This window comes from Neodiprion fabricii, chromosome 5, assembly GCF_021155785.1.
Source record: "Neodiprion fabricii isolate iyNeoFabr1 chromosome 5, iyNeoFabr1.1, whole genome shotgun sequence".
In the NCBI taxonomy this organism is placed as follows: domain Eukaryota; kingdom Metazoa; phylum Arthropoda; class Insecta; order Hymenoptera; family Diprionidae; genus Neodiprion; species Neodiprion fabricii.
In genome coordinates this window covers 20,899,095-20,912,969 of record NC_060243.1, presented here as the reverse complement: position 1 = coordinate 20,912,969, position 13,875 = coordinate 20,899,095, and the positions used below count along the sequence as shown (strand labels likewise).

General features: G+C 39.2%; 3 protein-coding genes across 4 annotated transcripts; 2 read left to right on the top strand and 1 right to left on the bottom strand.

The window, feature by feature from the left end:
• Positions 1 to 17: 17 nt before the first annotated feature.
• Positions 18 to 1,435, bottom strand: LOC124184081 (cytochrome b-c1 complex subunit 7-like). Of its 2 annotated transcripts, XM_046573486.1 has the most exons (4): positions 1,275 to 1,435; positions 1,040 to 1,090; positions 280 to 446; positions 18 to 208 (listed from the first exon to the last, which is right to left on the bottom strand). In XM_046573486.1, exons 1-4 carry the CDS (start codon positions 1,309 to 1,311, stop codon positions 131 to 133), a joined length of 333 nt encoding a protein of 110 aa, XP_046429442.1. In that variant the 5' UTR covers positions 1,312 to 1,435; the 3' UTR covers positions 18 to 130. The 2 variants fall into 2 exon arrangements, with proteins under 2 accessions (XP_046429442.1, XP_046429443.1); XM_046573487.1 differs by lacking the exon at positions 1,040 to 1,090 and having other exon boundaries at positions 1,275 to 1,411.
• Positions 1,436 to 2,218: 783 nt separating this feature from the next.
• Positions 2,219 to 7,303, top strand: LOC124182580 (tripartite motif-containing protein 45). Its single transcript, XM_046570034.1, has 8 exons — positions 2,219 to 3,071; positions 3,594 to 3,850; positions 4,406 to 4,593; positions 4,848 to 5,042; positions 5,112 to 5,326; positions 6,110 to 6,390; positions 6,484 to 6,600; positions 6,973 to 7,303. The coding sequence occupies exons 1-8, from the start codon at positions 2,767 to 2,769 to the stop codon at positions 7,101 to 7,103; spliced, it is 1,689 nt and encodes a 562-aa protein (XP_046425990.1). The 5' UTR covers positions 2,219 to 2,766; the 3' UTR covers positions 7,104 to 7,303.
• Positions 7,304 to 9,710: 2,407 nt separating this feature from the next.
• On the top strand, positions 9,711 to 12,813 carry LOC124182581 (COP9 signalosome complex subunit 8). The gene is made up of 5 exons (XM_046570035.1): positions 9,711 to 9,880; positions 10,117 to 10,365; positions 10,669 to 10,739; positions 10,822 to 11,000; positions 12,405 to 12,813. Exons 2-5 carry the CDS (start codon positions 10,309 to 10,311, stop codon positions 12,653 to 12,655), a joined length of 558 nt encoding a protein of 185 aa, XP_046425991.1. The 5' UTR covers positions 9,711 to 9,880; positions 10,117 to 10,308; the 3' UTR covers positions 12,656 to 12,813.
• The last annotated feature ends 1,062 nt before the right edge of the window (positions 12,814 to 13,875 follow it).

Here is a 13,875-nt window from a genome sequence, read left to right as displayed (position 1 = left end):
TACATACAACTCGCTACTTAGATCGTAACTGTATGTTTTATTAATTTCAAATAATATTACACATCGTTATTTAATATACACATAACATAATATACCATTTATATGACTAAGAAAGAACCGTGCAATGGATTTACATCTTGTTCCACTGTTTTTTTTCTTCTTCTTCTTTGATGATCTCGTCGATGTAAGGTCGTAAGTATCTAACATCCTGAAAAGAAATGTTGGGGGTGAAATTACATGACCCAGATCTTAAAAAATATTGCTTCCTCTGATTCTCACCTCTTCGTATTTAGTCCACTCTTCCTTGGGTAAAATGGACTTTGTAATAGACAACTGGGTAGCGCGAAGTATGCGGAAATTTCTTTCATCAACCAGTTTTTGTGGCAATCTTTTCAACGCTTTCGCCACCACCTCTGTCTCATGGAGGCAGTCGTCGTGATGCAGACCTGCATTCAAACACGGATAGTGCAAGACTTAAATACTCACCATATTTCTTTTTTACTGAGATATTAACCTGGAAATCGAGTCGTCTACCCACCAGTTGTATAGCTACGACTGAGACGATTTCAATGATATGTAACCCAGTATAATTATCTCCACCAAATCACAAATAGATCAGTTTTAAACACTGAAGCCGAACACTGAGTGTTCAAGCATCTGAAGGTTCAGATCCAGATTCAATACTCACACTGGATGTTTGAAGCCAAATAACTCTAGACTGGATGAGGATAAATATATACTGTCACACATCGTTGGATTCATCTCAATTTCCTATAAAAGACTTGTTCAAAGACGACACGATTTTTGATAACCCTATTGTTAACTCACGTTAGCAGGAGAGAATGTAGTTGAAAAGACGGAAAAGGTTATAGGTTTACAGAGACACTTGTATATTGTCGAAACATAAGGTTCACTAATTTTCAACATTGTAATCATCAGTTACTAGCTAGCTGAATATACGCTTATACGACTTTAGAATATGGAATTTAGACGTGAGAGTGACTGACAAAGATGAAGATAAATAAATATAACGTCTTACCATATTGATTAAACCGGGAAAGATTGTAAGCCCATTTTTTTATACCTTCGCCTGAAATGTAGAAGATAAAATAACATAAATACAAAGATCTTAAGTTATGTAAGGTCGCGGAGTGTCATGGTCGTGATGAAATCTCAGTCTTGTGCTCAGGAATGAGTGTAGTCTGAATTTTGGTTCAATTTATTGCTATATCTCTCAATGATAGTTGCAGATAGTTAAGAGATCTCGAACTTACTAAAGAAGCCCGGGGTTTTTTTAGGTACCCAACTCATAGCTTGATACCAGACGAAAAGAACCTCAAAATTCTCAACGTCCAAGAACAGCTATCACGGCTATTACGTTCGGTACTTTGACCACTAACTATCTCACTCCGTGAACCAGATGCGCTCATTCCACATCAGTTCTGGCACTAGTTCGGTATATCATTTACTCATTCATGCCTCGTCCGCTCGCTAGCGCCACCTGACTGTCTAATTAGTGTCTAACTACGAAATCCAGTTTAAACTAAATATTAATTATTACTTGCAGTAGAAATTGAGAAATTGTTTCAGCAGTTACATTTTTTTAAAAATATTATTAAAAAAAAAACATTGAGAAAAAATCATTGCTTTGTTATAGTAAAGTTGATGCAAATTTGAGATTTTATCAAAATTTTTGTTGGAACGTTTTTCCTATATTAGATAATTTGCTGCACAGATTATTTTAAAACTATATTCCATTGCGAAATTCATGAATGACACCTCTACCGCTGATAATTCTTTGGGGAAATAATTCACATTCAAATGATTGCGGCATTGCCAAGCAGCGCCTCAAAAAGAGGAGACGATTGAACAGTAATATTGACTGGTTAAAACCAGCAGCTGCCCACGTGATATTTTGATAAACATGTTTCAAGGATGCGAGGGAAGCGGATTGGGTAAGAACGTGTGTAAAAAAGCATCCCTCATTTAGCCCTTTATGAATTGCTCGACTGCGACTGAATCGTAGCTGGCCGCAACCTTCGAAAATATATCTGAACAAAAACTAGAATAAAAATGCGATTGTTGGTGGTTTAAAGTAGTCCATGTAGTTGTAAAAGTAAGTTGAAGGCGCGGGAAGAAGGGCGGCTGCCTAATCCCTGACAGAAGATTCCTCAGAGAGCTAGCATTCGTGGATGAGTATGCGTGTGCCCACTGCAGGGTACCGAAATATATTTTTAACTCCTCGCGGCATAGTGCCATACCTCGTAACCAGGGAAGCGTGGGAGGTATGCGCATTGCTTGTGGCCGCATAGGCAATCTGGTTCGCGGACAAGCCCTGGGAGTCGAGACGATTAGTGAACAGAAGTTGAGTGGAGAGGTGGATTGCAGCAGTCGGTTCGAAGCAGTCTTCGGTCATCCCGTAGTCCGTCCACCAAACAAACCAAACCATTCGCTGATCTTTCGATTTCGTCCAGACGTCACAGCATTAGCAACTGCCGTCTATTTGTCTGCGATGATAGTGATCGCTGGGACTGATTCATCCGACCAAACGATGTTTGCTTTCTAAGCCACTCAAGCAGCGAAGATAAATTGATTATTCGATTCCACGAGGTTTCCTAACACTGTTGGTCCACTTACCCACTTACGATTCTTGGTTTCCGCATGGTGAATCATGTGTCATTTTTAGTGCAGTGAACATTTATCCTATAAAATAATCAAGATCGCAATTGTACCGCATCGATAAGATCAGGTAATTCGCCTGGTGGGATGAAAGACGTTGACGAATCGGCTCGTGGCTTGATGAAGAAGAAGATGAAGGGTAAACAGCAAACGACCTCGATTGACCTGGTTGATATAGTGAAGAATTCGGGGAGAATACAAGCTCTGGCTCGCGGTTGCTGCGGGCGGGATGAACTTCACAGAGTTGATGGTAACGGGAGTCAGAAGACCACCACCTGCAAGGATCAGAAGGAGGCATTCATATTCGGCAGTTGGAAGCGTCGGCACAAGCGAAGACCAGCCGCGACCGCCACGGTCAGGCCAGTGTCGATCAGCGATGAGAATTTCGAGAGGTAAGTCGACGGCATTTTTCAAAAATTTTTAGATCCCGGACGCGCGAGACGTTTGTTAGTTGGTTGGTTGGTCTGCTGCTGAGGTCACCGGTGAAAACAAACCAGCGCGTTCTATTCCTGATCACGCGAGCATTCCTCTTACCGAGTTTAAGGATTGCTGAGATTCCGAAAGTGTCGAGGGACGCTTTAGTGCTATTTAGATCAATAACCGAAGAGCAGAGACTACGACCAATTCGTTTCAGGCCACCTCGTGGCTTGCCGTACTGGCCACTCAGTTTAACAGCAGTGTATATATTATTTCTGCCTGACGGTTTGCAGCACCGGAGAATTAATGCCCTGACATCGAGTGGTTCTAAACATAGAATAGCGCGACATTCACCGTTTAGAATAATTGTTGTAACTGACCAGCTCGCACCTATGCTTTGTGAGGCTGAACGAGGGTGTAGGAAATGGCTTGAATACAGTATTAGATGCACTAGTACAACAGCGTTGTTGACTAGTAGCGAATTGCTTTTGCCGTAGGAACAACAACAACAATTTAAGACAGGATGACTCGAAACGAGGAATCCCCGCCTCTCAGAGAAGTTCTACCTACTACCCCTCCTCTTACACGACGACCAGCGTCACTTCCTTCGGTCTCGAATGTCGTGTCGATGGCAACGTCCCTTGCGAGGAGGAATTCTGGTGTCCGAGATGCAGTCAGCGGATGCAAGAACCGCGACTCCTCCCCTGCCTCCATCCGATCTGCACTCCGTGCGTCGACCAGCTAATGAGCCAAGGTAGGTTGAATCGATAAATATCAGTTACCGATCAAGGAGATGCGGATTGATCATGACAAGACTTATCTTCGATCGTGTCTCGATGGCATTAGATACCAATAATGTTCCATTGACGATGGGCTCTTCAGTGCTTGTAATACTCACTCAGCCGCCAGGATGTTTGGTTCCAGTCAAATGCGCACATGTGCGTGATGTACGAGTGAGATCTTCGCGGTCGCACGCGGCCTAGAACCAGAACGCACGTGTTGCCCCTCCTTGATCCATTGCTTGAACTGTGCGCTGCGGGTAAGCACAGCCGCATATCGTATGGCAAAAGGCGCAGGATGCTTCTGTTTACTGAATGAAAAACGAGAAGACACTGCGCGCAAGATACAGACTGCAGGGTGTCGTCTTGCACCGCAGCGACTTCCTTTCCTCTTCATCAAACCTTTTCCGAATTTACATGACGTGTACTTGGAAAACCGCGAACAAAGATTAATATTACAAAGGGATTGACGGTTGCCTGTGTGAATTTTATTTATCGATCTTTGACTAGGAGAACAAATATCCTTTCAGGAATCTCAACCTCCGGTTTTCGTGAGGGATGCCCAATTTGCGAGACTCCGTTACCCTGCTTTGCTGGCTTGACTAACGCCTTACCTCCACCGCATTATCCTCTTCAGCATCGTCTTGTCATGGACGCTGTCAGAAGGCGGCTTGCCCATCAGGTTCTCTGCTGCGATACTTGTCCTGAGGAGGTTCAGGTGAGCAGTAATAGATTACGTAACACTCGCTGGCTGTACGTTTAAACGAATGTTGAGTCTAGGCGTCTACAGTTAAATATTGAAATTCACTTTCCATTTTCAATATTTACTCTTTCGCGAATCTGTTACCAAGTTTCAAATAAATCTTTAGATATCTTCACTATATCGATGACTGATTACCGAATTTCGCAAAACCCCTGACAAACTTGGTAACGTCCATTTTCTGATCTAATATTCTCTTCCGGTCTGCACAGGCCTCGGTCCACTGTCCTGCGTGTCTGCGAAACTTTTGTTCGGACTGTGGGACGGAGCATCAAGAGCAGGAAGTGAGAGCTTACAAGGTGCACGAAGTGCGACCACTTTGGGAGGCGCGTCGAGTTCGCCGAACAGCGTTGTGTTTGGCCCACCCGACGCATGCTCTTCGCTTCCACTGCATCGCGTGTCAGCAGGTCGGTAATCGGTTGAAATGATGTACAAGAACTTGTTTAAATAATGGCAACGTTCTTTGCCAATTTCAGGTGACATGCAGGGAGTGCATGTGGCGCGGAGCTCATCGAGGCCATGCCAGCGAGGGTGCTTCTGGAGCCGGAAGAAGGGCTGCCGCCCTCATCACCGCCGCTCTCCAGCGTGCCAGGACCCTCCTCAACTCCCTTCTTGTTGAATACAACAGTCAGTTATTTTCTCCCACAACCCTCGACAGGAGGCACAGTCTATACAACATCGAGAGCGAAAGGTTGGCTGGTTTTTTTTTAGCATGTGTGTCTATGTGTCTTGTCTTTCAATTTGAGACATTTTTTGTGAGTATCGTATCTACAGAAAAATCACCCATTCCGAATTCTCAAGGTTAAGTAGGCCGTTAAAAAATGTTCTTTTTTAGCAATCGTGCGATAACGAGTTTTTGAAGACACACAAAAAAAAGAGGTACTTAATCCACATGAAATTTTAAATATGCAATTTACAGGGGTGACTACAATTATATATTTAACATTGTTTTTCAATATCTTTTATAATATTCTTATCGGAATCCAAAGTATGCGTGCAGTCGAGCAATATGGCGGCGCAAACGGGCAACAGCTGACCATTTTAGCTGAATAATATGAATAAAACTGGACAATAAGCTTGGTTCCATTTCAGTTGTGTCACATTGAGTTGATGAATGTAGAAATGCATGCTAAAAACCACTTCTATAGTTGAGTACGAATCGGTTTGCATTACAGATTACATTTTATACGACTAGATAGTATCTCTCGGTATTGAGAACCCGAGCAGAGCAATATTGCAGAAAAAATTTGTAACAGACATACCAATAATATCAATTTATCAAATTCCGTTGCATTATGATTCACAAAGAAATTTCTGGGATTTTGGAACCGTTACAGCAAAAAATTGAAACTCTGTTGACGTGGATCAAAGTTGCTAAAAGAGCATAATCACTTTTTTCTGGCTTCATTGAAACTTTATAACTGTACAAGTACTTGTGCTCATATCTGGGCTGATATATTTCTTGCATCGTCAGGTACTCAGACACCTTGTCACGAATTCATCACTCCAGAAGTCGTTCGACGCTGTCATCGCATACAAAAGAGGCCAAGGCGCGTATGCAGGAATTTGCGCGACTTCAGAGAGCTCGATATCTCCTGGACGCGATAGCGCTATCCGAGGAACTTCTAGCCGACGGCGCGGATGTCGAGATCCTCAGCCTCAGTGGTATCATTTTGAAACGGCTGAAAAACCTCGGAGTGAAGCCTCTGCAGCCGGAAAAATCACGGAACGACGACTCCAATGAATTTTGCAGTGGTAAGAGGATTTTTAATTTTTTTTCAAACTCTGAACCGAAGAATTTTCGTAGAGCCACACAGAGGTAATTGTTGATATTTTATTACCTTATAGAATCCCAGGACGACAACGGGCTGAGAATTTCGCATCCAGGCGTTTACCACTGCTGCACATTTTGCTCTAGTGGTGGAAGGAAAGAGGCTGTCTGTGCCTGCCGTGGAACGATGCCAGGTTAGTGATGAAATAAGTAGCCACACAAAGTTCCGAGGTCCTTAATTTCATTTAAAGATGTGTAGTGGCTGTCAACGAACTTATAGCACACTAATCCTGTCACGTATTAAATATAAAAATACATTCTTATTGTTTATTTCACTCCAACTTGTCTCAATGTCACGAAACAAAGATCCACTAGCTTCCACGATTGATTCTGTGCTTCGAAATTCAGAAAATTCTCCCTAAACTACTAGCTGATTGTCACTTCCGACGCCATATTGCTCTAACTAAGCCGATATTAAGGATTTAAATGATTTGATCATCTGAATTTGATCATATGCAGCACAACATGAATATACTTTTAACTTAACGTACTCACGTCATCTCCAGGAGGATACAGAGGCTGCGGTCACGGGCATGTGGGACATCCTGGCGTCAGCCACTGGTCGTGCTGCGGTTCTATTCATCGGCACGGTGCATGTCGTTCGCCAAAAAAATGCGTATATCAAATAATACTTTAACTTTGCAGAGTTAAAGTGTATAAGAGCGAAAATATATCGTTTAATAATATATTATACGATAATAAATAATGTTATTATTGTTATTAAATTATTTCAAATTGACATATTCCTCGACAATTTATAAATTTTAGTACGTATACGTATATATATAATATATGTATTGTATCTTTTTAGGTATTTTTGAGTGGGTGTGTATAGTAATATCCTCTACCACCATTACTACTACTACTATAAGCATTAGAATAATGTAATCACACATATATAATACAACTGATATAATTAACGGCCGAATGAAAAATAATTTAATTTATCGAATTAAAAATATATCCTTATACTCGACAACCACTTATTTCACGTATGAACGGTAAACAAGTTTGCGGTACACTTTGAATATAAAACGAACGAACTTAATTATTTGCATCGATTATTCTGCTTTAATTGATCCTTGCTGCTCATATTCTGTCCTTTGAATTGAGTTTCAAGTAGATTTTCTTCTTCAAATCTAGTTTTCCGTTTATTTTCGTGAACGAACAGGGAATAACGTAACGTTGGTACACTCTTCGACTACCAGCTCTTTTTCTACAGTTCTAATTTGTGATCCGAACTAAGTGAGCTTAGGTTTGGTTGGTGGACAAATTAGGAGTATTCAGCAGTAAATAAGATTGAGTCAATGAATGAGTCCGAAAAACGTTGGGGAGATCCTGTAGCACAGTAGGACGCTTTCTTCGAGTCTAATACTTGTTATAAGCGTTATAGATATCGCTGAGCATTCGTTTCTTTCTCGAACCGCATGCGCTATAAATAGCACTTATAATACAGCTGTTATCCAAGGGTCCGGACATCTGCAGCTTGAGTTTTTTCCGCATTAGTTTACAGACAAGCTTGCGGTGAGCGGTAATAACCTGAAATACAAGGAAATAGAATGTAATCATCCCATTAGAGAAACAAAATGAGTGTTAAGAAAATGATGTGATCAATATTATGAATCATTTTAGTTCATACATTAAGGGGGTGATCTGGTCGATTTTGACGTTGATGTATATATCTCTAAATATCGAAGTTCGCGTGTCTCAAAAGTGAAAAAGGGCGCAACAGCCCCATTCTATACGTAATTCTGAATAAAAATACTCAAATACGTTTTCATTTGACGCAGAAATAAAGAAGGAGAATGAATTATATGAATGTACTATTGTAATTTTGTAGAATCCATATCATTTCTTTATATTTACGTCACATGAAAATGTACTAAAGTGTTTTTGTTCAGAATTGGGCATAGAATGGGGCTGTTGAGCTCTTTTTTGCCTTTAAGATACGTGGACTTAGATATTTAGAGATATATACGTTAACGTCGAAATCATCTAGGGCACCCCCTTAAAATTGGGCTAGCTTCGTCTTTATTCCGTGTTCAGATATGACCTAATTTTTCTCAAATACTATACATACATAATACGGCAACTTATGGATACATATATACCTATGAGGAAGTCAAGTTTACTATTTTCGTTCATAACAGCTGGGCCTCTTACATGTTACAAGTGTGTAAACGTTTACATATGTCAATACATATGTTTCAAACTTTGTTATGAAGCCCATATATTTGAGCTAAGGAAAACAACTACAGCCTGCATGAGAAATGATTGTTGTTTCTGCTACAAGTTAGGATGAGAATATGCGGGGTATTATACTACATGTGGCATTTCCTCAGATTTAAATCTGTTTATTAATAGTGGTCATAGCTTGTATATCTTCGATTTGAAGGGTCCTGTCACCAACTAATTAAAATCAACCTTATTAAATGAAAAAAAAAATATATATATATATAAAAATTTATGTTCACGTTCACGTGAAAACAGAGGAAGAAATGTTTAGTTAAAATCAGAAAATAACAATATTTTTGTTACAGTAGCTATACATAGAGATTTGAGTTGAATTATGTGGGAGGTGTGTAAGAGTAACGAACCCTGTATTGTCAGTCAATAGTTTCTTGTATTAGCCACTGGAGTCGGGCGCTACAATCGGGCAGAAACGAAGCGAGCCAGGGGTAGCGCGCTGGGTTTCAGATTTTTCAGTCGAGCTCTAGACATGGTGACTACCAGAAGTGCTCGAGACGATTAAGTAGATATCGGTATCCAAGCAATAGCGACACGAGGGCGAGTCCATCATTTTGAAGTTGAATAATAGTATGCGCAAATACATACATATTAGAGGCGTCTTGATTATAGTCAAAAAAACTTTCAAGAATTCTATTCTGTGCTGAAGGACCTATGACCTCCGAGTTTTGCAAAAACTCGGATGCTTATTCCTGCAGATTTAAAAAAAAAGCAAATGAAGTACCAATTCTAAAACTCGCTGTCACGAATTTGTTTATATCCTGTGCCAGGCACACATCCATGTCATTCGTCGTTACTGCGTATGCGCAGAGAGACCAATTATTCGTTTACTTCTAAAGGCAGAGTCGCCAGCTCAGTGATTTGGTCACCAGATTTAATACCTTTCATGACTCTTTCGGTGACATTGTTTTTCACTTGTGGCAAGTACCTAATCTGGTGATTTAGAACCCATTGCGGTGATTTTCAGTGACATTACGTATATTTAAAATTTTTTTTTCGTATTAGTTGGTTCTGGTTGTCGTGAGTGCATTCGAGCGGCATTTGATCGTTCTAGGGATTATAGACTTTTCAACAGAATCCTATGACACAACCAACGCGATCCTCGATATAAGATACAGCTTAAAAAGATCAGGGCAATGCTATCAGGTATAGGAGTTTCCAAAAAAGGTAAGTTCGAAGAGTGAAACTTTACAAGCACATCAGAACAATACTGACAAAACAGATAATTCTCTACGTCCAAACAGTTTATATGATTAAAATATTATTTTATTCTGTAATAATAAATATAAATACATCTATATTAATAATTGTGGAAGTACAAATTAATAAGGTTAACAACATTTATAAAAGCGTTTTAATAAAGAAAAGGCACTATAAAAAAATCTGGTGACGTTTGTTCCTAGTGACATGCCCGGATTTTGAGTTGGCAACAGTGTCAGAGCTCGAGTGAGAAAGAGACACAGCTATACGAACACGAAGGACGGTATTTTCAAGGAAGTTGCAAACTGTCAAATAAAAAATTGAACTGGACAACATCATCCTTGCGAAAACTTGTAACAGTCAAAAAGTTCACGGAGACGTAGTGGAGGCTCAATATGGTCTTGAAGGAGGTTGAGAAGTTGCTTGATGAGCTCGAGAAGGCAGAACTTGAGGTTAGCCGGTGAAAATCTTCGAAACCTAAGTTAATCTTAACTACACACACAATTTAAAAAAAAATTCTTACAAGCGTTGAAAATCACACCTCAATTGCAACGAATTGCGGAATGAATTAAATACTACGAGCTAACCTAATACAATACATTTTTTATTTTTGTTTCTAAGATAAAACTCAATTATTAACCTAAAAACTTTCAAAATCTGAAGATAATAATTTTACACGAAAACGAATAGCGATCAAATTTTTACGAATTCTCTGCTATATCTGTAATCAAAAAGTTTGTCTTATTTCGTTTCAGGCACCTAATGGAGGCGCAACACCACAGACTTATACCCAGCTACTGGCGGTTTACCTATACCAAAATGACATGTAAGCCATACAGAGACGAGATAACGAAGGGAAAAAAATATAGTAGATTTACTTACTACACCTTGTATCTTCTGTTTATTAGATGCAATGCTAAATATTTGTGGAAACGGATACCGGCCAACGTCAAGGCAAACAGCAATGAACTTCAGCAGGTCTGGTTAGTCGGGCAGCGAATGTGGCAGCGAGACTGGCCTGCAGTACATGCAGCTCTGAGCACTGAATGGAGCGAAGACATAAACAGCATTATGAATGCTCTCAAAGGTTGTTTAATCTAATGATAAGAAAATTCGATATCAAAGGGGGGTATGCTGGTCCAAAAATTTGGCAAAATCGATCAATTTTTTTTTTTGCATATTATTATAGCTACCTCTTTTAAGAATATTTTGACCAAAGCCCATGTCGAACTTCCAAAAATTGAGAAAGTTATGAGCATTTGAGTGAAACAGTGTACGACCGCTCGTCGTGCGCCTCAATAGATTTATTGGCTTGAAGGCTAGAAAAATTTGCCTGTAAGGAAGCTGCGAATGTGACAAAAGGCTTCGTACATGCCTCACGAGTCGCCGATCAACGGTTAGAAAAATTCCCATTTCAGCTGATACAGACGTAAGTGTCAAAACAGAGGTCAAAACTTTAAACGCATTAACTTTAAATATGTTTATCTGAAAACTCCATATTTCAACCTTGTGGACATAAAATCTCGAGTTCTATCCAACCGGTTGACTTAAAATTTGGTATGAATCTTCAGTATACATTCTTCTATAGCCTATACCATAGGGATTGCGAAATTATTGTTATCACTATTTAAAAAAAGTGAAAAACATCGAAAAACACAGGGAACATAATTAATTCTGTTTTCAAACAGTCACCGTTTTGTAATATTTTTTCCTTTTCTTGGTTCCGGCTATAGTGACATTTTCACTCATCAAGAAATCTCGCTGTTTTTCCGTTCTTGGTGAATAGGAGCACTGGAATCGTGTCGTCCACCTCACCGTTTTTTTTTTATCACGGCCCTATTTAGAGGCCCATAACGTTTTTAAAAAAAATTTAAGAACAAGTTCTTTAAACACCAATAATACTTCTGTGAAGAAATGGATGGTGAAAATATAAATTTTTTTTATATCAAGCCCAAAAAAACGCCTGAAATCCAGACCTCTAGACCAGAATAGCCTCTGATACATAAATAGATTCATGGTTTGAATACTAAATGCATGAATTTTGTATAAAGAAAGCAAGTAAAAATATCAGGGTGGTACTCTCATGAGTTAAAAGTATCAAAATAGATTTCAAAATATTTAGCTACCACTCCAGGCTCATACCTCAATTCTAAGTTCTGTTCATATTTTTTGCATTATTTCATTTAAATATCGGGATTCCTAGGACTTCACAATTAATTTTTTTTTGTTTTTTTTTTCAACTTTATAAAGTGTCAGATTTTCCGACAACACACTTCAGTAAAAAAAATGTACCGCGAATCGTTAAAAACTCTGTTGTTCAAATGGAAAGATTGAAAGGATTTAGGACATAACTGAGAATGGGATAATAGCCTAGAATTTCGGCTACTTCCTTTTAAATTGATTTTGATAGATTTTAATCTATAGGAAATGGGAAAACTCACTTGGAAATGTGAAACTTGAGGAAAAACAGCATGAAATTATTTTGTTTCAGAAAATGTTCGAGAACGCGCGGTAATATTGATATCAGAGGCATATTCCTCGTTGACGCTGATCACGTTGGCCAGCATGACGGGACTGTCGGCGCCAGAAGCGCAAACTCTTGCTACCGAGAGGGAATGGAAAATCGAGGGTGACATGGTACAGCCGAAGAGAATAGATAAGGACTATCATCTTGGCCAAAACAGCCTCACTGAGGACCAGCTCCACAAGCTTACACAGTTTGTTTCGTTCCTGGAAAATTAAAATATCTCCAAGTCCGTTTGCGATACACGAATCGCATTTAAAATACTTCTATATCGTAATTTAATGATCTCTTGTCATATAAAATGTATAATTATTCATGATATTATTATTACTGCTATTATTACTAGTGAAGAGAATCTACCTCATCATATTTCATACACCCGGTTTTTCTATTACTTTCTTCCTAATTTTTTTGTGAACAACAAGGCTCATGGTGGCTACTCTTGATGGAAGGCCTGGAAATCAGAGAAAGCTCAGGGAATCTTTTAATTGGTCAGAAAAAATGAACGGTGGTTAGACGGAACGGGAAAAAACTAAGCTTATTCTACAACAAATCAAAATTCGGAAAAATCGCATGCTACAAATTTTGAATCAATATAGATCGCGTCAAGAAATAAAGTGCTTTTCGGATGAAAAATTTCGTACTATGCACGAGAGATATTTTTATAAATTACGTAGAAAACAAAATATTACTTCCGCGTATATTTCTTGGATTAGCGTTACGCACCCATCCAGATATTATACATAGAATAGGCAAGATGCAGGGGTTTGCATAAGTAGAAAGGATGTCCTGGTCTCTATAAAAGATATTCTATCTACGCACTAAGTAAGTTTGCATATCAATCTAAATATTATACAAAATTTTTCTTCAAATAAAATAGAAAATGTTCTCTGTAAACGTTTAGGTAACAAAGTGATTAAAAAAAATACTGTTGTGCTTAACCTCGCATGAATAATATAAATTATTCTCAGTCACCATTAAATAGATCGTGACGATATTATTGGCGCTATTACTCACCATTTTAGTCAGGGAAAGTCATAGAATTTTTCGACTGTTTTTAGTGGCCACCGTGAAGCTGCTGTTTTAACCAAATTTCATTCCAACATCATGGGCTTACGGAGAAATTTAATACGAACTCGGCATACGCGTAGGGGTAAGTTCAAGCCGAACTTATGAGTCTGATTTCTCACTCGCAAATGGAAAATCTATAAGTGATCGCGTATTACCGGAGCCTAATGCCTGTTCATGCCACTCGACGCTCGGGAATGGATTTGCATGGGTTCAGAAGATAGCCAAGTTGCACGAAACGGTTGGTGTAGTCAGTCGTTTCCACGCAATTTAATATGAAATCAACTTCGCCTCCTGCCTCATGTATCCTCACGTATTGTAATGTTACCCACATTATTATAGATGTAAAGATTAGTTCGTTACGCAATGC